The sequence below is a fragment of the Aotus nancymaae genome, unplaced genomic scaffold (assembly GCF_030222135.1).
Source record: "Aotus nancymaae isolate 86718 unplaced genomic scaffold, 86718_ANA_hifiasm-v0.15.2.pri h1tg000069l, whole genome shotgun sequence".
NCBI classification, from domain to species: domain Eukaryota; kingdom Metazoa; phylum Chordata; class Mammalia; order Primates; family Aotidae; genus Aotus; species Aotus nancymaae.
The window spans coordinates 428,969-451,394 of NW_026988484.1; the positions used below are offsets into that span (position 1 = coordinate 428,969).

Sequence of the window (22,426 nt, forward strand, 5' to 3'; positions counted from 1 at the left end):
TTTCCATGTGATGATGGTACCCTGGTCAAGGATACGGTCCAAGGCATGGAGAGAAAGTACTAAAGACAGGTGGGAGATTTCTCTTCCCTTGACAGCTACAAAGAGCCTCTCTTACGTTGCCCGCCTTTCATCTTCTCCCTGGCATCCCCAGTGCTCTCTTTACATTAAAAAATGTAAATTATATCACGTGAGGCAGTGGCGTGATACGATATACCTCCACCCGCTGCGACACTCCAGCTTAAATCCACCAGTGGAAGCTCATCAACTACTACCAGCGTCTTTCACACTTTAAAAGAAAGTAGAAACACGTTTCTACTGAAATCTTACATGGAATCCCAATCTATAAAAAATTCAAAGTTGCTTTTCATTATCAGAAATACTTTTCGTCAGGTTAACTATGTGGCATTTACTTATTATGAAGTCAGGTGATAAGATTTGCAAGCACCGGGTACAGAAGGCCTTTGCGGTCTCACGTCTTACTCTGAAGGCCTTTGCGGTCTCACGTCTTACTCTGAAGGCCTTTGCAGTCTTTTTCTTTCTTTCTTTCTTTCTTTTTTACCTCCTAACTATTCTCATCTGCTGAGGCCTTTGCAGTCTTACGCTTCTCTGTATTATCCCATATCTTTCAGTATTTCCTTTCAATTGTTCATGTGGAGAAAAAATCTTAACCCACAGAGATAAGTCACTCAAATGGTAACAGTTATCTAACAGTTTGCCTTGTAAATTCTACATGCCCTTCAGTTAATAAAAATTTTTTTTCCAAGGTCTATATGTAAAGCTTGCAACAGGTGGGTGTGGCTCTCCAGTGAATAAAAATTTTAGTCGATGTGCTGTATTTTAGGTACACATCCCAAGTTTTCAGGGAACATGGCAGGAAGCCTCTGCCCCATTGATCAAGTTCAGCTTCCTGCCATGGTACCCAATGGTTCTCAGACTCCAGACTTTTCCTGCTTCTCTACAATCTTCACTTCTCTTTGTCCCACATTCCGTCCTGTCCCTATTAAACTTTTTTTTTTTTTTTGAGACGGAGTTTCGCTCTTGTTGCCCAGGCTCTCGGCTCAGTGCAACCTTGGCCTCCCAGGTTCAAGTGATTCTCCTGCCTCAGCCTCCCACGTAGCTGAGACTACAGGCGAATGCCACCATGCCCAGCTAATTTTTGTATTTTTAGTGGAGACATGGTTTCACCATGTTGGCCAGGCTGGTCTGGAACGCCCGTCCTGAGGTGATCCACCCGCCTCGGCCTCTCAAAGTGCTGGGATTATAGACATAAGCCACCATATCTGCCTTCTATTAAAGCACTTCGGATTCCCCTGAAAATATCGTATTTTCTCCCCACTCCATATGCCACTACACACATTGATCCCTTGATCTGTGTCTAACTAGAAAAATCCTCAAGATTCACCTAAGCAATGCTTTGGTTCAGCAACCCTTCAGATTTCACTGAGGAGGACTGCTGAGGGAAATGAATGGTGCTGACTGGTTTTTCAGGCTCTCTTTAACCAAACATTGAAGTACCAGTCAAACCATATAGTTATTTTCGTATAACAGTGTGCCTCCAACCCATCAGCCAAGAGGTTGGCAAACTTTCCCTGTGAAGGGCCAAATAGCAAGTGTTGGCTTTTCGGGCATACGGGGTCTGTTGCAACTATTCTCCTCTGCTGTTGGAGGTCAAAGCGATCACAGAGAATACACTGATGGCTGTGACTGTGCCCAACTACCTACGATCGGATAAACAAAACATGGTACAATCATACAACGGATTATTATTCAGCCCTAAAAAAAGGAATGAGGTCCTGGCATGTGCAGCAACACGGCTGAACCTTGGAAACACTGTGCTGAGTAAAAGAAGCAGATGCAAAAGCCCGCACAGTATATGATGCCACGTATGTTACATATACAGATTGGGAGAAGGTCAGTTAGTAGTTTCCAGGGGCTGAGGGGAAGAAGGGTGAGGGGAGTGACTGCTTAATAGATTTCTTTTTTGGGTTGATGAAAATGTTCCTCTTAGAGGTGAAAAAGGCACATCTATTTGTGCATAGATTTAGCAAAAGCCACTAAATTGTGCACTTTCAAAATGGTTAGAATGGTGAATTTTATGTTATGGGCATTTTACCTCAATTACAAAAACAAACTTTATTGAAAGGGATGCAGTTGCAGTTGGCCCTGTGGAACACAGTTTGAGGGCCCCAGCTCACACAGACGTGTGAGCCCCTCTGGGAGCAAGAAATACCCCTGATCCATCCCTGGAACTCCAGCCCCCATTAGCAAACTTTAAGGTTCTCTTCCTGCAACCCTGCGGCGACTCCAGGGCACCAGGCTGAGGGTGCAGTGCAGGCAGGCCTGGGCGGTCCCTGCTCCCGTGGGGCTCGCCCTCTAGCAGGAGGTGGGGCAGCAGCACGCGCTCCAGCCCGGCGCTGGGACGGTGAGGAACTGGAGGGGGCGGTTCCTTCCGCTGGCTGGTCTCTAAAAGAGCCCTGCTCTGAGGAGGAGACAGTTGCCCTGGTGATTGGGCTAAGCTAGGGTTCATGAGATCTGAGGGAAGCGTGTTCCAGCTGCTGGAACAGCCTGGTGGGTGTAGGGACAAAGTGGGTGGAACCTAGTGACGGGGGAGAGTGGACTAGGCTGATGGAGGGGGGAGGTGGGCTTCAGGCGGGTCACAAAGATTCCTGTAGGGGAGGATGGAGAGAGCACCAGGCAAGGAGTTTGAGAATGCATGATGAAAACCAATGCACAGATTTCTCTCTCTTTTCTTTCCTTTCTTAGGGATGATCCCTGCTGTTCTTTCTAGTGAGCCTGCTCCATCTCAGCTCAGCCTTCACAAGGCCTCCATCTCCCAGGCATTCTCACCTCTGAAGAAAGCTCTCTGTGTGGAGGGTAATGAATTGGGTCCTTTGAGGAATGGCAACTGGGTGCCCAGAGGCATGGCCGGAAGGTGTCTGTACCTGGGGAGCCGTGCCTGGGGAGGATGCACCCAGAGCGGCTGAGATGCATCTGCAGGGGTTTTTCCTAAAATCTCTCCTCCAGATCATTCTCAAACTTTCCCCACTACTTCCATAATAAAACATATACTTGTTGAAATGGCTGAGAAGGTTTGGTTATTCCATTCACCCAACATTGAGAATTAACAGGTATGCTGGTGGTTCACCAAGAATCATAAACAATACCAGCTAATTGTGTACTTGACAGGTGAAGAAACTACAGCTTAGAGGGACTGACAGCTCGCCCAACATCACACTAAGCTACAGAGCTGAGATTTGAGCCAGTCTGACTCATTCCAAATTCCGTATTCTTTTGTGTGAAGACTTGGGACTCCCCCACCGAGGAAATGCAGATGTGAGGATGTGGCTGCTCCAGGAGACAGCCGTGTCCAGCTCTCCAGCCTGCGTGTTTCTCGCCTATTCTGGAGGAAGTTCCATGTCCTGGTTGAGAGCTTGGTCCCTGGAGACAGGTGTCTTGGGTTCGAATCCCAGCTCCACCCCTTACTGGATATGCAGCCTTGAGGAGGTTATTGTGTCTTAATGCCTTATTCTACCATCTGTACAATGGGGATAGTAACAGCAGGGTAGAAGTCCTCTTATCATCATGATCAGAACCATCACTGGTTGCTTCATCAAATAAGTTGGTTCCAACAGATAATTAAAAATACTTTCAGCATTTTGTTTTAAAATATAAAACTGTACACTCATTTGCCAATCTTTTGATACAATACCAGGGTTTTTTGTTGCTGTTATTATTGGACCTGTCTATGGACCTACAATTTCCAGTTTGTACCTTAAAAGGTCAGTAGAGACACAGGCATGCTTCCAAAGGTATTGAAGCAAAATCCTCACTACTTTAAAAAAAAAGAAAAAGATTATCCCAGTACCATCCTGCCCATTCCAACTTCACATATTTTTTGTTGTTGCTCTTATTAACAATCAGCCTTTATCACCCTTCCCACTGAATTATTGTTCTGATGGAAAATATTCTTTGCCTACGTACTCTTATTTTCCTCATTTATGTTAAATGTAATTGTGTATGAAAAGGTTTAGAATAAATACAACCAGCTCTTGGTAATCACGCAACTGAACCTACAGAGAAGAACGAAGGCGTATTAGAAGGCACTGTACTAGCCAGGGGCGTTCGGTGAGCCTGAAGCATCGGTTGGTATATTGCATAGAGGGATGGAGTCTTCTTTTACCCCAGAGAACATTCAAAAGTGGAGTTTAAGAAACAGTCTACTGAGCTTGCCTCATAAAGTTTAAATGAGATAATTTTTTTTTTTTTTTTACATTTTTAAGTTCCAGGGTTCATGTGCAGGCTGTGCAGTTTCGTGACATAGGTAAATACGTGCCATGGTGGTCTGCTGCCCCTATCTATCCATCACGCAGGTATTCAGCCCAGCATGCATTAGCTATTTTTCCCAATGCTCTCCCTCCCCGCAACCCCACACCCCAACAGGCCCCAGTGTGTGTTGCTCCCCTCTCTGTGTCCATGTGTTCTAAATGAGATAATATTTCTAAAACACACTGCCTGGCACATATTTCTCAATTAATGTATTGCTACTATTTAGGGCAGTGTTACCCAGTAAAAATCTGTGAGCCACATTTATTTCACACTTCCTGCTAGCCCAGAAACCAGTAAAATCAATTTGAACAATATGTACAATTTAATTCAATATACTCAAGATACATTCTAACAAGTAATCAATAGAAGCAATTGTTAATGAGATCACTTATATCCTCCTTTTTGTATGAAGTCTTTGAAATCCATTGTGTATTTTTCACTTATGGCACATCTCAATTTGAATGTTAAAATTGATCTGCAATTACATTTTCTAACATTTATAGTTAAAAAGGAGATTCACATATCCAGGTTTTTCCAAACATGGGTTAAAGATTGTCTAATAATTGAACCGAGTATCAATTTAAAATTTTTAATGAAAATTTTAAAAAATTTTAAAGTCAGTCCTTCCCCATAACCCAAGTCTAGTCATGAGCAAGCCTCAGACAATTCCAAATGGAGACACATTTTACAGAACACCCGGTCGGTACTCCTCAAAACTGTCAAGGTCATCAAAAACAAGGAGAGCCAGAGACACTGCCGCGGATCAGAGGAGGGCAGGAAGACATGGCAACTAAACGTCATGTGGTGTCCCACACGTGACCCCAGAACAGGAAGAGGACTTTAGAGGAAACACTGGGGAGATGTGAATCAAGTCTGGAGTTAACAGCACTGTAGCAATGTTACAGTTTTGACACATCTACCAGGATTACATAAGACGTTAACAGTAGAGGAAGCGCGGAAGGGATACGTGAGAACCTCTGTACTATATCATTGCAACTTCTCTGTAAATACAAAATTATCTCAAAATTAAAAATGTAAAATAAAAAATACTCCACTCTTCAGCTGCACTTATTTTACTTGTGTCTCCATGTCCTCCTCTGCTAAATGGGGATGCACACTGCACCTATTTCATACGGTCATTGTGGGAGTTAAAGACAGTGTTTCCACAGAAATCCTGCAAGCATAGCTCAGGCATTGTCAGCACACCATGCCTGCTAGCACCAGTTACTGTTACTACTGCTGCTACGATTATGAGCTTTTATTTGTAACATTCTGACTGAGTTGATATGGCTGTGTTTGCATAACAGCTCATAGGAAGCTCTTGTCTTTTCTTATAGCAATTCATGTGCAAACGATCCTTTAAAATGTAATAAAGAAACTGCTAAAAGCCACGGAAACCACCCAGTAAGTTGATGACAGACAGATGTAAGATGTATTAGTCTGTTTTCATACTGCTGATAAAACATACCCAAGACTGGGCAATTTACAAAAGAAAGGTTTAACGGACTTACAGTTTCACGTGGCTGGGGAGGCCTCACAATCATGGCAGAAGGTCAAAGGCACGTCTCACATGGCGGCAGACAAGAGAAGAGAGCTTGTGCAGTGAACCTCCCCTTTATAAAAAACCATCAGATCTCGTGAGACTTATTCACTATCACAAGAACAGCATGGGAAAGACCTGCCCCCATGATTCAATTACCTCCCAGGGGTCCCTCCCACATGTGGGAATTCAAGATAAGATTTGGGTGAGGACACAGCCAAACCATATCAGAAGAGAATGCCAATCCCTCCATAGATAACTTAGGCAAAAACGACGTATTTTATTTTGGTGGAACCCAGGAGTAACTAATTTTTAAACTAGCTTTATAAATTCATTTATCATTAGAAGGTTTTATATGCTAACCAGATGATTATATGCCCAGGTGCTTGATGTTAGTTTTTTGTAACTTCTCCCGCATACCATTAATGGCCTTTGTACATTTAAACATCCTTTCCCTTTGATGGTGGGTATGCTTTTAAATTTGATTTAAAATGAAATTAATATGTCAGATCATGTCCAGACATCCATATGAAATTTCAACCAGCTGGTGAGAGTTTACTGGGTGACCAAGTTATAAGAAAGGTATAGAAGAGTGTTCAGGAAAACCATTTGGGCAATAGTTCTCAGTAGGCTGACTTCAGCCCCCAGAGGACATTCGGCAATGTCTGGAGACACTTTCGGTTGTCACAACCAGGGAGCTGGAGGCTGGAGAGGATTTTTCCTGGCATCCAGTGGGTGGAGGTCAGGGAAGATCCTGGACATCCTACAACGCACCGGGCAGCCAGCCCCCCACAACAAAGCAATGTCAGCCCCCAGTGTTAATAACCCTGGTATTGAGAAACTGCTAAGGTCTGAGGCCATTCAGCTGTCGAGCTCGCCGCTGTATCCTTGGCCACTAGCACTTATTCGGCACTCACTGAATGAATGAATGCACAGCACGAACCTGTAATCAAGGACCAAGCGAACTGCAGGAGGAAGGGTTGCTCCTGAGAGCAAACAGTGACCTAGTTAACCTGGCGACAGGCGTGAAAGAAAGTCTGGGTTTCCAACCAAAAATCGGGAAGGAAGGGGAAAAGAGTGAATCAATTCTTGCGAAAAGTCTCTGCGCACTTACTAGAAAGCACGCCGCCAGAAATCATACAGGTCGCCTGCACGTATATTATTATTTAAATAAAGCTGCCCCTCCGCACAAACAACCCGGAAGGTCACGGGAACTCCTCCAATCCCACCCCTGAGCTCGGTCCTCCCACGGATCTCGCCTCCTCCCGCCCCCTCGCCCCAGGCGCATGCGCACTCCCTGTCCCCAACCCACCCCAGCCCGGCCTCCTCCAATGACGTCACCAAAGAGGGCGGAAGGGAAGCGAAAGTCGTTACCATGGTGACCGCGACACAATCAGAAACGTCTACTAGTGACGGTCAAGCCCCCTACAACCGGTCCTAAAGCCGCAAACGAGTCAGTCATCGTGGTAGGACCTGGAGAGCGGGGCCGGGGAGAGCGGGACGCCTGGATCGGGGGCTTCTCGCATTCACATTGGCTGCTAGGAGGCCTCGGAGACCACTTCCGGATCCGGGGCGGGGGTCGCAGCTCCCAGCCCTTGCTCCGTCGGCTGAACCTGAACTCCCAGAAGCCTCTGCGGCCGCCTCCCTTCTCCTCCCTTCCTGCTTTCCCCACAAATAACAGCGGGTGAAAGAACCTAACAAGCGTTTCCAACCCGCCAAACCATCACTGGTGTAGGCATTTGTATTCCAAGTTTCTTTTTACTAAAACGTGCTCCTCCTGTTGCTCTGCACCTTTGAGACTACAATACCCAGAAGTCTCTGGAAGTCGCCGAGTCCTCCAGTTTTAAGGTTTTGGAGCCAGCGAGACACCGGAAGTCTGAGAATAAGGCGGGGCCAGGCAAAAAGCAGGATTCCGATTGGTGGAGATGCCACAAGGCCGGGACAGAGTTGCACACGCGCATTGCGGCGGCTCGGCCCTCATTCTGCGTCTGTGAAGTCTAGGGGTCCGGGTGCTGCTGTCACCCGGGCGGTGCCGCATGTCGTCTGCGGAGAAGTTGGGGGTGCTCGCGCGAGGCGCTCTGGGTCTCATTTCCGAGACCAAAAATGCTGGCTCCAAAGTGGTGGCCCGGGACATGAGGGCAACTCCCAGTTTCCACCCTGTTTCTGAATGGGCCAGTCTCCATGGTTACGGCCCCTCCCAGTTCCCCTGTGACTTCACAGCCGCCCATGGGAGGGGAGAAAGCTGAGTTGAAGGGGCTGTGGGTTCTGAGTCAAGCTATGTCTGAGGCCACCTACCCAGTACCACTCGTTCCGGAGAGGGTGAGCCGGTGACTTTTCACCCTCTCTGGGCCTCGGTTTCCCTTTTTGTGAAATAGTGTCTGGAGCCCCTCCTCTGCTCCCTTACTATTCGGGCCTCAGGCAAGAGAGAGAGAGAGAGAGAGACACACCCTGTGCCTCAGTTTCCCCATAGGTAAAGTGAGGATGATGTTAGAATTTGATGTTAAAATGTAGGGGTCGTTGTGAGAATTAAGAGAACCTCAGAGCAATAGCCGGCACACAGTGACCACTTAAGTGTCAGCAGCATTTTTTTTTTTTTTTTTTTTTTTTTTTTGAGACGGAGTTTCGCTCTTGTTACCCAGGCTGGAGTGCAATGGCGCGATCTCGGCTCACCGCAACCTCCGCTCACCGCAACCTCCGCCTCCTGGGTTCAGGCAATTCTCCTGCCTCAGCCTCCTGAGTAGCTGGGATTACAGGCACGTGCCACCATGCCCAGCTAATTTTTTTTTTTTTTTTTGTATTAGTAGACACGGGGTTTCACCGTGTTGACCAGGATGCTCTCGATCTCTTGACCTGGTGATCCACCCGCCTCGGCCTCCCAAAGTGCTGGGATTACAGGCTTGAGCCACCGCGCCTGGCAGCAGCTTTGATGATCACCATTCTTACCTTTTCTTTGGAGATTTGGACAAGTTACTGCCCTCACTTCCTCCAAGGTCTTGGTGTGTTGATCTGCAAGTTGTATGTATCGGATTTTATGACCACTAAGCTTTCTTCTGAGCACACAAGACCAGTGGTTTTGTTCTCTCTGAGAAATGCTACAAGGGCTTGGTATTAAGACACTGGAATTCTGGAAACCTGTCCCTGTCACACCAGTTGCTGTGTGACTCCGTCAATCATTCTTCTTTACTGAGCCCTGAGATTCCGTAAGTGAAAATTGATGGGGATGAACTTCTAGTCCAGGCAGTGCCACTTTGCTTCGGGACCTGGGGCAAGCTCTGCGGCCCAGCATGGCACCATCTGTAACGTAACTAAAGGGTGCACAATTGAACTTTGAGGTTGATTTCGCTGCTAAAATCCCAGTCAGTAGTTCCAGCACCTTCACAGACCTCTCTTCATGCTCCACATCCCAATCAACACTTAGTGATTACAGATTTGTAATTTTTGTCATTGTAGTGAGAAGTAATTAACTATTTTGTTTTTTAAAATTTGAATTTTTGACTAGCAATTAGGCTTAGCATCTTTTTTTTCTTCATTAATGACTAGTCAAGTGCATTAGTGCGGAGGGGTGAAAGAGTAAAACAAGGAATTTGGTCTGTGACTGACTGTGGACAATCAGTTGGTAAAACTCACTACCTTTGAGCCAGACAGAATCTTTTTATTATTCACTGGATATTCAGGTTTTGCCTCTGTAAATTTCCTATCTTTCATTGCCATTTTTTTCAAGTTGTTCAATCTTTATTAATTTTCAGGTACGCTTTCTTCAGTTAGGTTTCAAATTCTTTACCACTAACGACCATTACAGTCCTTCTCAGTCTGTGTATTGTTTGGTCTGTTTCTAGTTTTTTTGGACTTCTTATTTATTTATTTATTGAGACCAAGTCACACTCTGTCTTCCAGGCTGGAGTGCAGTGGTGTGATCTCGGCTCCCTGTAGCCTTGACCTCCCATTTCAGCCTCCTGAGTAGCTGGGACTACAGGCACATGTCACCACCTGCAGCTAATTTCTGTATATTTTGTAGAGATGGGTTTTGCCACATTGCCCAGGCTGGTCTCAAACTCCTGGGCTCAAGCGATCTAGCCACTTTAGCCTCCAAAGTGCTGGGATTACAGGCGTGAGCCACCACGCCTGGCCTAGGCTTCTCATTTAAACATTGAAGAGTGTTCCTTTTTGGATGAAGGAGGATCACATAGCACTTGGGAGCAGAGATGCAGCCAGGTAACCCAGCGCTGGAGTCCATGATGGAGAAGATCTCACGGCCACTGTGGCCTTGCCCTGGTTGCTGTGGTCACGTGGGAGGAAGGCCTCCCAGACACTGCAAGACACCAGCATGCTGAAGGTGAGGAACTTGGCTTCATGGAAGGCATTAGCCAAGTTCCTTGCCAGAAAGGCTACAGCAAGGGTCCCCAAAATTAAGAAGCCCAAATAGCCCAATATAGAATAGAAGGCAGTGACAGAGACCTCATTACACTGGATGATGATGTAGCCAGGCGTGGACTGAGGGTCCTTGTCTATGAAGGGAGGATATGCCCGCAGCCAGATTCCACAGGGGGTCACTTGGATAAAGGAGCAAAGGAAGACAACAGAATTTCTGGGGACTCATCCACTTTCAGATCCTGCTTGCTGGCCTTTTAGCCTGAAAGGCTATGACCACAGTGATGGTTTTCACCAAAACAGAAGACACAGCCACTGTGAACATAACTGCAAAGGTGGTCTGTCGGAGGAGGCAGGTGGCAGGGGCGGGGCGGCCAATGAAGAGCAAGGAAGAGAAAAAGCATAACATGAAGAAGACAAGGAGGGTGCAGCTCCGAGGAGTGTTTCAGTGCCACACAAACACCACAAGGATCAGAACAGAGGGCAGAGTAGGACAAGCTGTGCATGCCAGAGACAGGCCCAAAGGTTCATCATAGGCCAGGAAGGTCTCCTGTTTGGGAAGGCAGTGTTCCTTTTTCTTGTTTGGCTAATGATTTTCAGGACAAAGCCTGCATTGTTTTATATCTGAAACAAACAAAAAGGGCATCACTATCTCCAAAACAGAGCACTGCACATTTGGGGTAAGATTCCATTGCCCAGAGTTCTCACCACCACAGCTCCATTTAGATACACCATTTGGCTGGTGTGTGTGTGAGTGTGTGTGTGTGCTGCATGTGTTTTAAGGAAAAACATTAACACTTCGCCAGCTGCTTTTTTGACCATTTTAATCAGTTTTATTGATTCATGCTTCCAGTTCTTATTCAGTTAAAAACAAAGCACATTAAATACATCCTCTTTTGGGTCTATAAATGCATGTAGCTCATTCTGAACATCAAAAGTAATAAATAATGGCCATAAAACACCAAGACAGTTATAAAAATGGCAACCCAACCTCACACGTAGTATTTAACAGTCCAATCTAGAATAACCCAACACAATACATAAAAGTACCACATACGCACACGTGCAGTGTGTATATTCACCTAGTGCTGAGCTTACACTTGCTATTCTTTAAAAACAGCAGGGCTTTCTCCTTAAAAAAGGCTGACATGAAGCAAACATTGCAAGTTATAGCATCATTAACTTCAGTATTACATTCATATGCCAAAAATCTTTGCAGATGCATAAGAAAGAAAAATAAAATCCATGATAACTCTTACAGTATATTTAGCAAAAGTGAGAATGAGTTTATTGTTATACGAAAGAGGAAGCTATGTATTTTGAAACAGAAAGAAGCAAAGCCAGAAACTGAAGCAGAAGAGGGATCATGCGTTTAATAGCAGAAATCCTAAAGTTACACTCAGTTTATATTGACTGAAAGCAAGAATACTGCAGACAGTATGATGGATATGAGGCAGACAATCTTGGCGTAACAAATAATCCAGCATTATCATTATCGTTATGACTGTGGTGAGAGCTATTTAAAGGAGTATCCAACTCTCCAGCACAGATGGGGGTTACTTCATCTGAATCCCCTTAAAGGCTCTTGAAATAAATCACTTGATAATAAAAGGCAGTCCTTGCATACCCACCCGGACCCCAACAGAATCAACTAATGTCAAGTTTATATGCAAAGGGAAACCTTTCCTTTTGTGTTTGGAATGAATTTCAAAGAAGCTCATTCCCCCCTGTTTCTTGTCCCCCTTTCTTAAGTCAGGTAAGGAAGCTGTATAGGTTTAATTAAGAACTTATACAAAATGCTGGGGTTCTTTATAACAGCTTGAAATCAGTTTATTTCCAAATGAGTCTCTGAGATTGGTGAAGGACTGTATGTTTTAGAATTTAGCAGATTTTAAGTAAGAGCAAATATGCTCAAAAGAAGAAAAGTGTGCTTTTCTTTGTCCTTAAAGGAACTTCATTCATAGCAAAGCATGCAGAAACAAGGCCTGTTTAACAAACACAGATCTGCATAGGTCAGTCACATTCTAAGCCTGGTCCCTGCTGTAACTGTGGTCCACTGGAATTGGAACTCTTTTGTCTAGGTTCTCTTCTGCAGTTTTCATTAGTATAGCAAGCTGGCTTCCAGACACCCTTTTTAAACAGCAGTCAACTGCAAAAATTCATTGAGTTCAACCTGTCCATTTTTATTCCAGTTGACTTCACTTAGAATTTCATGGAGTGTATTTTCATCCATCTGGGCATTGATACTCTCTAATACACATGGAACACAAATAATGGTAATAAAGCCTTTCTGGTCTGCATCAAACTTAGAAAATCTCTTATACCTGTCAATGTCTGAAGGCAATAGGCTAATTTCAGAGTGATCTGTTGACTGTTACTGATCGAGATTTATAGTCCATTTCATAAGATAGAAACTTCCTGGCTGTTTCAAGTTGTTCCTCTTATAATTGTCTCAATTCAGTTCTCTGTCCATCAGTTCAACAATCCTGTGTAGAGCTTCCTCTGCTGCCTGGACATTTAGAAAGGTCAGGCAAGTATGATGTGAAGTCACATCCACAGTGGTGCGGGCATACTTCTTAATCCCATGTTTCACCTCAATATATGGAAATTCTGACACAAGATGTACTCCAACAATAGGCCACCTTTGGCCATTCACATTTGCCATTTTGGCCACCTCAAAAGCCTTATCACCATAGGTGGCAGCAAGATGCGGTGCCACCTCGCTTTCAAGTCCATAATCCTGGGTAAGCCTAATGTAGAGTGTGGGGCTCCAATCTTTATCCCCCTGAAGGAAAAGCCCAGCTGTTCTACTTGGTCCTGCTTTCAAATTGTGAGTGTTCCTAGTAGCATTTATGGTATGTTCCGCAATAGACCAGTATGTTATCCACTTTCCACCTGCTGTAGCAATAAGACCACTCTCACTGATATTGACAACATGATTTCAGGAGCTAGACTGAGTATCTGCAGATTTGGGATCTGTAACAAGGGGACAGATACCATTCCACGCTGCCAGGATGTCCCCTCTTCTCACTTCAACATCTCAGCTAAGGTAATTACGTGCTTCATTCAAAATGAAGTCAATATCTTCTTCTGAAGGAACTGGATGGTGTGTAATAAGCAATCTCAGCACCTTTTATGGAATAGAGAGTTCTTCATCATTGCTTTCTTGTTGTTGACTTGCTAAGGTCAGGTGGCTATAGGTGTGTGGCTTAATTCTGGGTTCTGTTTTTCTAGTTCTGTGAAAAAAGATGTTAGTAGCTTGATAGGATTAGTTTTGAATATATAGATTGCTTTGAGAAGTATGGCCATTTAAACAATATTGATTCTTCCAATTCATGAGCATGGAATACTTTTCCATTAATTTTGTCATCTATGTTTATTTTTTCAGCAGTGTTTTGTAGTTCCCCTGGTAGAGATGTAGTTCACCTTCTTGGTTATATGTATTTCAGGGTTTTTTCTTTTCTTTCCTTTTCTTTCCTTTTCTTTTACAGCTATTGTAAATGGAATTGCATTCTTGATTTGGCTCTCCGCTATAAATTTATTGGTGTATGGAAATCCTATTGAATTTTGTACATTAATTTTGTATCCTGAAAGCTTAGTTATTGGTGTATGGAAATCCTACTGAATTTCATACATTGATTTTGTATCCTGAAAGCTTACTGGACTCATTTATCAGTTCCAGGAGCTTTTTGGTAGTCATTAGGGTTTTCTAGGTATGGAATTATAGCATCAGTAAAGAGAAATTATTTGACTTCTTTTCTTATCTGGATGCCTTTCTTTCTTTCTTTTGTCTGATTGCTCTGGCAAGGCCTTCCAGTACGTTGTTGAATAGGAGTGATGAGAGTGGGCGTCCCTCTCTTGTTCCACTTCTCAAGGGGAATGCTTCCAGGTTTTGCCCATTCAATGTGATGTTGGCTGTGGTTTTGGCAAAGATGGCTCTTACTATTTTGAGGTGTGTTCCTTTGATGATTAGTTTATAGAAAGTTTTTTTTTTTTTATCATAGAGAGATGTTGGATTTTATCAAAAGATTTTTCTGCACTGATTGAGATGATCATATGGCTTTTGCTTTAAATTCTGTTGATGATGTGAATCACATTTACTGATTTGCATATGTTAAACCAACTTTGTATCCCAGGAATGCAGCCAACTTGGTTATGGTTAATTGAGTTTCTGATGTGCTGCTGGATTCAGTTTGCTAGTATTTTCTTGAGGATTTTTTGCACCTATGCTCATAAGGAATATTGACCTATAGTTTTATTTTCTCATTGTGTCTTTAACAGGTTTTGGTATCAGGGTGATTCTAGCTTCATAGGGTGAGTTAGGGAGGAATCTCTCCTCCTCTATCTTTTGAAGAGTTTTAAGAGAAAACTAAAGTAAAGTTGGTCCTATTGGTACCAGCTCTCCCTTGTACATTTAGTAGAATTCAGTTGTGAATCCACCTGGTCCTGGACAACATGGTGAAACACGTATGTGTACTAAAAATGCAAAAATTAGCTGGGCATGGTGACAGGCATTTGTTATCCCAGCTACTTGAAAGGCTGAGGAACGAGAATCACTTGAGCTCAGGAGGCAGACGCTACAGTGAGCTGAAATCACACCACTGCACTCCTTCCCAGGAAAGGGAATGAGACCCTGTCTCAAAAAAAAAAAGAAACCTGCACTCAAGAGCAAATGTTAAAAGTTTTACAGCTGATGAGAAAACCACCTTCTAAAGAAGACCAAAACAAAAACAACAATTGTTTGTGGATGACAAAATGTTTTGGGGCAGCCATAATCAAAGACACAATTGACAAGGAAATTTGCTTACCTCTGTGGCACAAAGTAATTAAAAATAACAATTATAATCATAATTGATGATGTACATTAAATCATATGACAATTACAGGCATTTCCCATAATTTTGGAACACATCCCAATAACATATTTATACAAATACAGCCCTAAGAAATAAAACACTATTTTATATCTGACAATGCTTCCTGTATAATTTTTATACTTAGTAGACTAAACATGTCATTTTAGGACTTTAGGGAACCTAATAGCTTAAAGGTTTAGTTAGGTCAGAAAAAGACATAGTTTATAATGTCATTTTGGAAAGTTTGTCAAATATCAAAGTTTAAAACACTTTATATCACAAAATAAGATCAGAGGCCATCATAAATTAAGTCATTCATTTAACCAAAGTGATAACTCAAGGATTATAAATAAAGGTAATAATCTTTATAATAAAGGATTATAATAAAGGTAAGAATCTTCATAAAGGGAGGTGACTTAATTTTCCAAACAAGTAGCCTAATAAAATTAGTTTTTCAAAATTTTATGAACATTCTATGAAATTTTAATCTGGTTCATAAGATACAACTTCCTTTATAACCTTTATTAAGGAGTCAGTTAATGCTTTAAGAAACTTTGTTGGCCGGGCGCGGTGGCTCAAGCCTGTAATCCCAGCACTTTGGGAGGCCGAGGCGGGTGGATCACGAGGTCAAGAGATCGAGACCATCCTGGTCAACATGGTGAAACCCCGTCTCTACTAATACAAAAAAATTAGCTGGGCACGGTGGCGCGTGCCTGTAATCCCAGCTACTCAGGAGGCTGAGGCAGGAGAATTGCCTGAACCCAGGAGGCGGAGGTTGCGGTGAGCCGAGATCGCGCCATTGCACTCCAGCCTGGGTATCAAGAGCGAAAACTCCGTCTCAAAAAAAAAAAAAAAAAAAAAAAAAAAGAAACTTTGTTAATCTGACACGGGCCCATATTCTGGTCTTGCATCAGTGTGCCTTTGACATTAATGGTTAATTTATAGAAAAATTGAAGTTATTTTAACTCTCAAAAATGGCCTTTACAATCTCACACACCCAACTCTTCCACAATAGTCCCTGGACATTGAAGAGTTGAATAGTTTTAAATTTCTGGCTCTGGGTCTGAGGAATGCAGTTTATTCTGATTGGCATATTCTAATGGGCCTGAAGATGAGGCTTTAATTCCTCTTTTTTACGTATTTGCCTACTTGGGAAATTTCATACAAACAGGATCACAATATGTGTGCTCTTGTGTCTGATCTGTTATACTTAGCATAATGTCCTCCAGGCGCATCTAGTTATAGCATGCATCAATATGTCCTTGCTTCAACATGTTTCACTCGATTACTGGGTCAATTTGGAAAGTGATAAGCCTGTCTGAGCCTGCAGTTTTCTTGTGTAAATTGAAATATTGCATATACAACTTTGCACATGGGTTATGGTTAATTCCAGGTAATAACTTGACTAAATTAAGGAACACCTACATAACTGGTAAAAATTACTTCTGGCTGTGTCTTCAGGGTGTTCCCAGAGGAGCCTGGCTTGTGAGTCACTGGCCTGCATGGGGAAGATCCATCCTCAACGTGGGTTAGCACCAGGCTCGCCCTCATATCATAGCCTTCACAGCAATGGTCATCCACATTTCTTTGGCTCACTATTTAAGTAAATAAATCCTTCTGAATTTCTCTTTAAAAACAAATCTGGGTCTACCTTCAATAGAATTCATCCATGCAACCTCAGGAAGTACTCTGAGTTAGCTAACCATTAATCAAGTTAACTGTTACCCTGTTTCTATAGTTGTCCCCAAGAAAGTTACATTGCTCTGTTTCTATCTCTATTATTTCTAAGATCTCAGAATCAGAAATGTGGTGTCTCAAAGACTGCATATATGATGGGCAATAAATGCAATATAAGCAGTCAGTATTTAAGATTTTGTAGGGCTTAGTATTATTTGTAGACCCAGGAGTCAAAGCCCTGTTACTCAATGTCACAAGGACTTTAATTTTGCACATACAAGAAGATAAATATAATAACCTTCATTGAAAATTTTTTTAATCTCAGTTTTTTCTAAGCAATGAAACATAAAATCTTCTAGGCAGGTTACCAAAAGGCAAAAAACAAACAACAAAACCTTCTGCAGTGCACAGAATATTATGTTCAAAGAAAACATTTCCTTTAGGCCTTTAAGAAAACATTGCTAGCATCAGACAACCAGAACAAACAAACAAACAAAAAACCTGGAACCCAAGGATAACAAACTTATATGACTTGAAAATGAGTGAAGGGAGGTGTTACTATTTTGTGCCTTTCAAAAAGGGAGCGAAAACCAAAACTAGTGAAATGAAATAAAAATCGAATTTGGGGTTAAACTTTAATAAATAAAATCTCTTATAATTTATTGAATAAATCTATTCCTTAAATATTTGTTTTTCTAACCAATTATTTATGGTATAGTGTTTTTTACATCAAACCCAATCTACAGAAAGACTATTATCATTTCTCTTTATAGACAACTTGATTATATAAAAAATTGTTTTATTTGTTTAATAATCTTCCTACAGTGACTTATACAGACAACTTATGACATGATTTGACTTCCTAGTTTATCCTAAACTTCACTCTTTCTTAAACAACTAGTCATTTTATTCTAGGACTAAATTTATTATACAAGATTCTTTCTCATATTATTTCTCTTTAAGCTGTCTTACAAAAAAACTCTATTTCTTGTCTTTTTTTTCTTGGATGCCATTAAAGAAATATTTTATTTTGTCTGTATTATTGTAGATGCTAGTACCCTTAGTTTAATAAAACAAAACTACCACATGATCTTTATTTAAAAATCTTGTCTTACAAGCATTCCTATACACAAATAACAGACAAACAGAGAGCCAAATCAAAAGTGAACTCCCATTCACAATTGCTATAAAGAAAATAAAATACCTAGGAATACAACTAACAAAGGATGTAAAGGACCTCTTCAAGGAGAACTACAAACCACTGCTCAACGAAATAAGAGAGGACACAAACAGATGGAAAAACATTCCATGCTCATGGTTGGGAAGAATCAGTATCGTGAAAATGGCCATACTGCCCAAAGTAATTTATAGATTCAACATTATCCCAATCAAGCTACCAATGACCTTCTTCACAGATCTGGAAAAAACCACTTCGCACTTCATGTGGAACCAAAAGAGAGCCCGCATAGCCAAAACAATCCTAAGCAAATAGAAAAAATGCTGGAGGCATCATGCTGCCTGACTTCAAACTATACTACAAGAGCACAGTAATCAAAACAGCATGGTACTGGTACCAAAACAGAGACATAGACCAAAGGAACAGAACAGTGGCCTCAGAAGCAACACCACACATCTACAATCTTCTGATCTTTGACAAACCTGACAAAAACAAGCAATGGGGAAAGGATTCCCTGTTTAATAAGTGGTGTTGGGAAAACAGGCTAGCAATGTGCAGAAAGCAGAAACTAGATCTCTTCCTGATACCTTACACTAAATTTAACTCCAAATGTATTAAAAATCTAAACATAAGACCTAACACCATAAAAACCCTAGAAGAAAACCTAGGCAAAACCATTCAGGACATAGGCATAGGCAAGGACTTCATGGCTAAAACAACAAAAGCAATGGCAACACAAGCCAAAATAGACAAATGGGATTTAATTAAACTCCAGAGCTTCTGTACAGCAAAAGAAACAAACATTAGAGCGAACTGGCAACCAACAGAATGGGAAAAAATTTTTGCAATCTACCCATCTGACAAAGGGCTAATATCCAGAATCTACAAAGAACCAGCTAATATCCGGAATCTACAAAAAACAGATTTACAAGGAAAAAACAAACCCATTCAAAAATGGGCAAAGGATATGAACAGACACTTTTCAAAAGAAGATATTTATGTGGCCAACAAACATATGAAAAAATGCTCATCATCACTGGTCATTAGAGAAATGCAAATCAAAACTACATTGAGATAGCATTTCACGCCAGTTAGAATGGCAATCATTAAAAAAATCAGGAGACAACAGATGCTGGAGAGGATGTGGAGAAATAGGAACACTTTACACTGTTGGTGGGAGTGTAAATTAGTTCAACCATTGTGGAAGACTGTGGGTAACCCCCAATCTGGGCACCGAGGAAGAAGAGCTAAGCAGATCCCCAGCACAATTAGTGCCTGAAGAATATCTTAGTTTATAGTGTTATTACTCAGTTATTTCCTTTATATAATCCCTTATATATAATCATATATTAGTTTATAGAATTAGTGCCTAAAGAATATCCTACTACTCAGTTATTGCCATATATATATATACACACACACACACATATACATCATATATACAATTATATCTTAGTTCATAGTTGAGGAATGCCTAGAACAGACATAGTACGGAGCATAAATTAAGGGATACACAGCTTTTACATATATAAGCATATCTTGCTTATAGTTGGAGGAATGTCTAGAGCAGACACGGTACAGAGCATGATTTAAGGGAAAAACAGTTATACCAGGACAAGAATATGGCCCAGGTGGCAGCATTCAGTATTGTAAAGATACCCACTGCATGGCAGGCTTGGAGCAAGAGCCTCTCCTCCTGAAAAAGGAGTTGTAGTACCTTGCATCCAGTTCTTGTGGAAGGCTGCCCTCAGATCAGCGATCCCACGAGCCTCTGAGGGCTTAAGACTCCTCCAGTATAATCGCGCCTTCGTGACTGTGTAACTTGTCAGCTCTCTAGCTACTATGCTGCTCAGAGCATCCTCCTATAGAAATCACTGGAAGCTGTCAGCAGGTGGCCGTAGACCTGGTCAGCTCTGCTACTATGCTGACTCAATAGCATCCTCCTATAGAATTCCTTAGAAGTAGCCTGCCCCAGACAAGAGATATTGTGCACTGCACTCTTCACTGCGCACGACCTACCTCCTAGCCTGGGTGACCTAACGCGGGTGGATCCTTTGTTTATTGTGCACGTGATTGTCTTGACCCTATCACTGTCCTTAAGATAATCTCACTCACTACCCTTCCCCCTGTCTTGTACCCAATAAATACAGATGCTCCTGGATGTTCAAGGCCTTGCCTGTCTCTGCTCATAGGTGGCGTGGCCCCCCGAGCCCAGCTGCTCTTTTCCAGTCCTTCTGTGTCCGTCTCTGTTTCTCAAATCCTGTGCCTTAGCACAGCGATAGGGGACACCCATGACCCTATAGAGCAGTGGCCTTACTGTGTGTAAGACAGTGTGGCAATTCCTCAAGGATCTAGAACTAGAAATACCATTTGACCCAGCTATCCCATTACTGGGCATATACTCAAAAGATTGTAAATCATTCTACTATAAAGACACATGCACATGTATGTTTACTGTGGCACTGTTCACAATAACAAAGACTTGGAACCAACCCAAATGCCCATCAATAATAGACTGGATAAAGAAAATGTGGCACATACACCATGGAATACTATGCAGCCATAAAATGGATGAGCTCATGTCCTTTGCAGGGACATGGATAAAGCTGGAAACCATAATTCTCAGCAAACTAACACAAGAACAGAAAACCACACACCACATGTTTTCACTCACTGGTGGGAGTTGAACAGTGAGAACACATGGACACAGGGAGAGGAACATCACACATCCAGGCCTGTCAGGGGGTGGGGGACTGAGGGAGGGATAGCATTGGGAGACACACCTAATGTAGATGAGGGGTTGATGGGTGCAGCAAACCACCATGGCACGTGTATACCTATGTAACAAACCTAGACATTCTTCACTTGTACCCCAGAATTTAAAGATTAAAAAAAAATAAAAAGTCTTGGGTTAAGCCCTGGAGAAATTTCATAGGCAAATTCTTCTGCGTAGGCTGGATCAGTAAACATTCCACTAAAATCTATCTCCAGGAAGAATGGTCCATCTACTTTAGCAGCAAGTAAATCTATAGAAGAGATCTTGTCAAGCAGAAGCTGACTCTGAACATCCCGGATTCTTCCTTGATTAGAGAAAAAAAGGTTGGAAAAAGGATCTTGACCTCCTGCCAGTAGGGCCCCTGACAGGTGAACATGAAGTAACTATACATCTGACTCTTCCTCCGGATTATATCTGTGTCCTCCCTGATATTCACCATCCAAGGCCAATCATCCCCATGTACATGGAGACACAGAGTACTGAACTGGGACCGATTGTAAGACATCTTCCTCTCAAAAGCACCCCTCTGAATTCTAAGTATCATTGCACAGTACCCACTTTGGGTAGTCTCCCCGTCTTGAGGCACCTCAGAGCTCAGAGTTCCATAGAGCAGTGCACTTTGGTATTCTTGCGCATTTTCAAGAAGACTTCACGTCTGCCTACAATCGTCTTATCAGAAGTCACAATCCACTTATCCAAATCTTGTTTCCCCTGGAACTGCCAGACAACCTTGGCTTATTCCAGCAAGATTGCATGCAGAGGGCAGCTTTCCGGTCCTATCCAATGATTCACAATTTCATCCTTCAAATGCCTAAAATGGTCTTTTATTTTATCTTTAATTGCTTTATCGAAACTAACAACTTCAGGCTTCTCCTCAGAAGAAGTTACATGTAAAGCAACTTCTTTCTGGTGATGTCCTTGCAAACCCCCTTCAGTCTTCCGCTGTGAGGAGGCTTTTGCCAAGAGAAGTCACTGGTTTTTGAAGACTACTGGGATATTCTGCAAAGTGAATACTCAAAAATGAATGCAAGGCAGTAGTTGGCTTAGAGCATTTTCCGAGAATGTAAGTGCCGTGCAGCAATTTGTGAGCCAAAGCCACGATACAAAAAAATCAAAATGTAAGTTGCCCAACCTCCAGAGGCTGGACGTTCACCGCACTGGGGAGAAAACCTCTTTATTTAACTTCCTTTACATCTCTCTTATTTCCTGGTTTCTTTTTTTTTTTTTTCCAGTCTTTCTAAGATTCAATTCAAGTATCCTGGTTTCTTTTATCTTGTTTTATATAAAACCTTTACATAAGCTTTGAATTAGACAAAAGAGTGTATGTCTTTTTAAAAAGAACACACCTTTTTTTAAGAATTGTTTTACAATATGTTTTGTTGAAAAAACCCAAATAATAAAATATCTACTATTTAATATTTAGATTTGAAATTATGACAACTTTGTCTACATGTATTCATCCCAGTACATCCACCTAATTATCTTGTGTTAATCACTTACCTACATTGTTTATGAAACTGTGAAAGCCAGACGCGCGGTGGCTCACGCCTGTAATCGCAGCACTTCGGGAGGCTGAGACAGGCGGATCACGAGGTCAAGAGATCGAAACTTTGATAGGCATTGTTTAAAATTATGAAACCACCATAACTGAGACAGTAAAAAAGATCTAACCTGACTCCATGTTGCTTCTAATCTCCAAACTGTCC

The 22,426-nt window shown here is 42.2% G+C and overlaps 2 protein-coding genes and 3 pseudogenes across 3 annotated transcripts in view; all 5 read right to left on the minus strand.

The window, feature by feature from the left end:
• LOC110568823 (zinc finger and SCAN domain-containing protein 5C-like) overlaps window positions 1–5,902 on the minus strand; it is a 111,844-nt gene extending 105,942 nt beyond the window's left edge. For both annotated transcript variants that reach the window (XM_064367351.1, XM_064367349.1), the window contains exon 1: window positions 5,838–5,902. The gene's annotated coding sequence lies outside the window, so the exon portion shown is untranslated. The remainder of the gene's footprint in view (window positions 1–5,837) is intronic.
• Window positions 1–7,460, minus strand: part of LOC105725992 (zinc finger and SCAN domain-containing protein 5A-like) — a 97,271-nt gene extending 89,811 nt beyond the window's left edge. Inside the window, exons 1-2 of the mRNA XM_021673464.2 lie at window positions 7,241–7,460; window positions 5,838–5,939 (exon numbers count right to left, since the gene is read on the minus strand). Coding sequence (XP_021529139.2) covers window positions 5,838–5,870 — 33 coding nt within the window. The 5' untranslated portion in view covers window positions 5,871–5,939; window positions 7,241–7,460. The remainder of the gene's footprint in view (window positions 1–5,837; window positions 5,940–7,240) is intronic.
• Window positions 7,461–7,843: 383 nt separating this feature from the next.
• LOC135270926 (vomeronasal type-2 receptor 26-like) lies at window positions 7,844–10,740 on the minus strand (annotated as a pseudogene).
• On the minus strand, window positions 10,640–16,641 carry LOC105725995 (glycerol-3-phosphate dehydrogenase, mitochondrial-like; annotated as a pseudogene).
• A 4,056-nt stretch (window positions 16,642–20,697) lies between these two features.
• On the minus strand, window positions 20,698–21,831 carry LOC105725996 (complex I intermediate-associated protein 30, mitochondrial-like; annotated as a pseudogene).
• Between the last annotated feature and the right edge of the window lie 595 nt (window positions 21,832–22,426).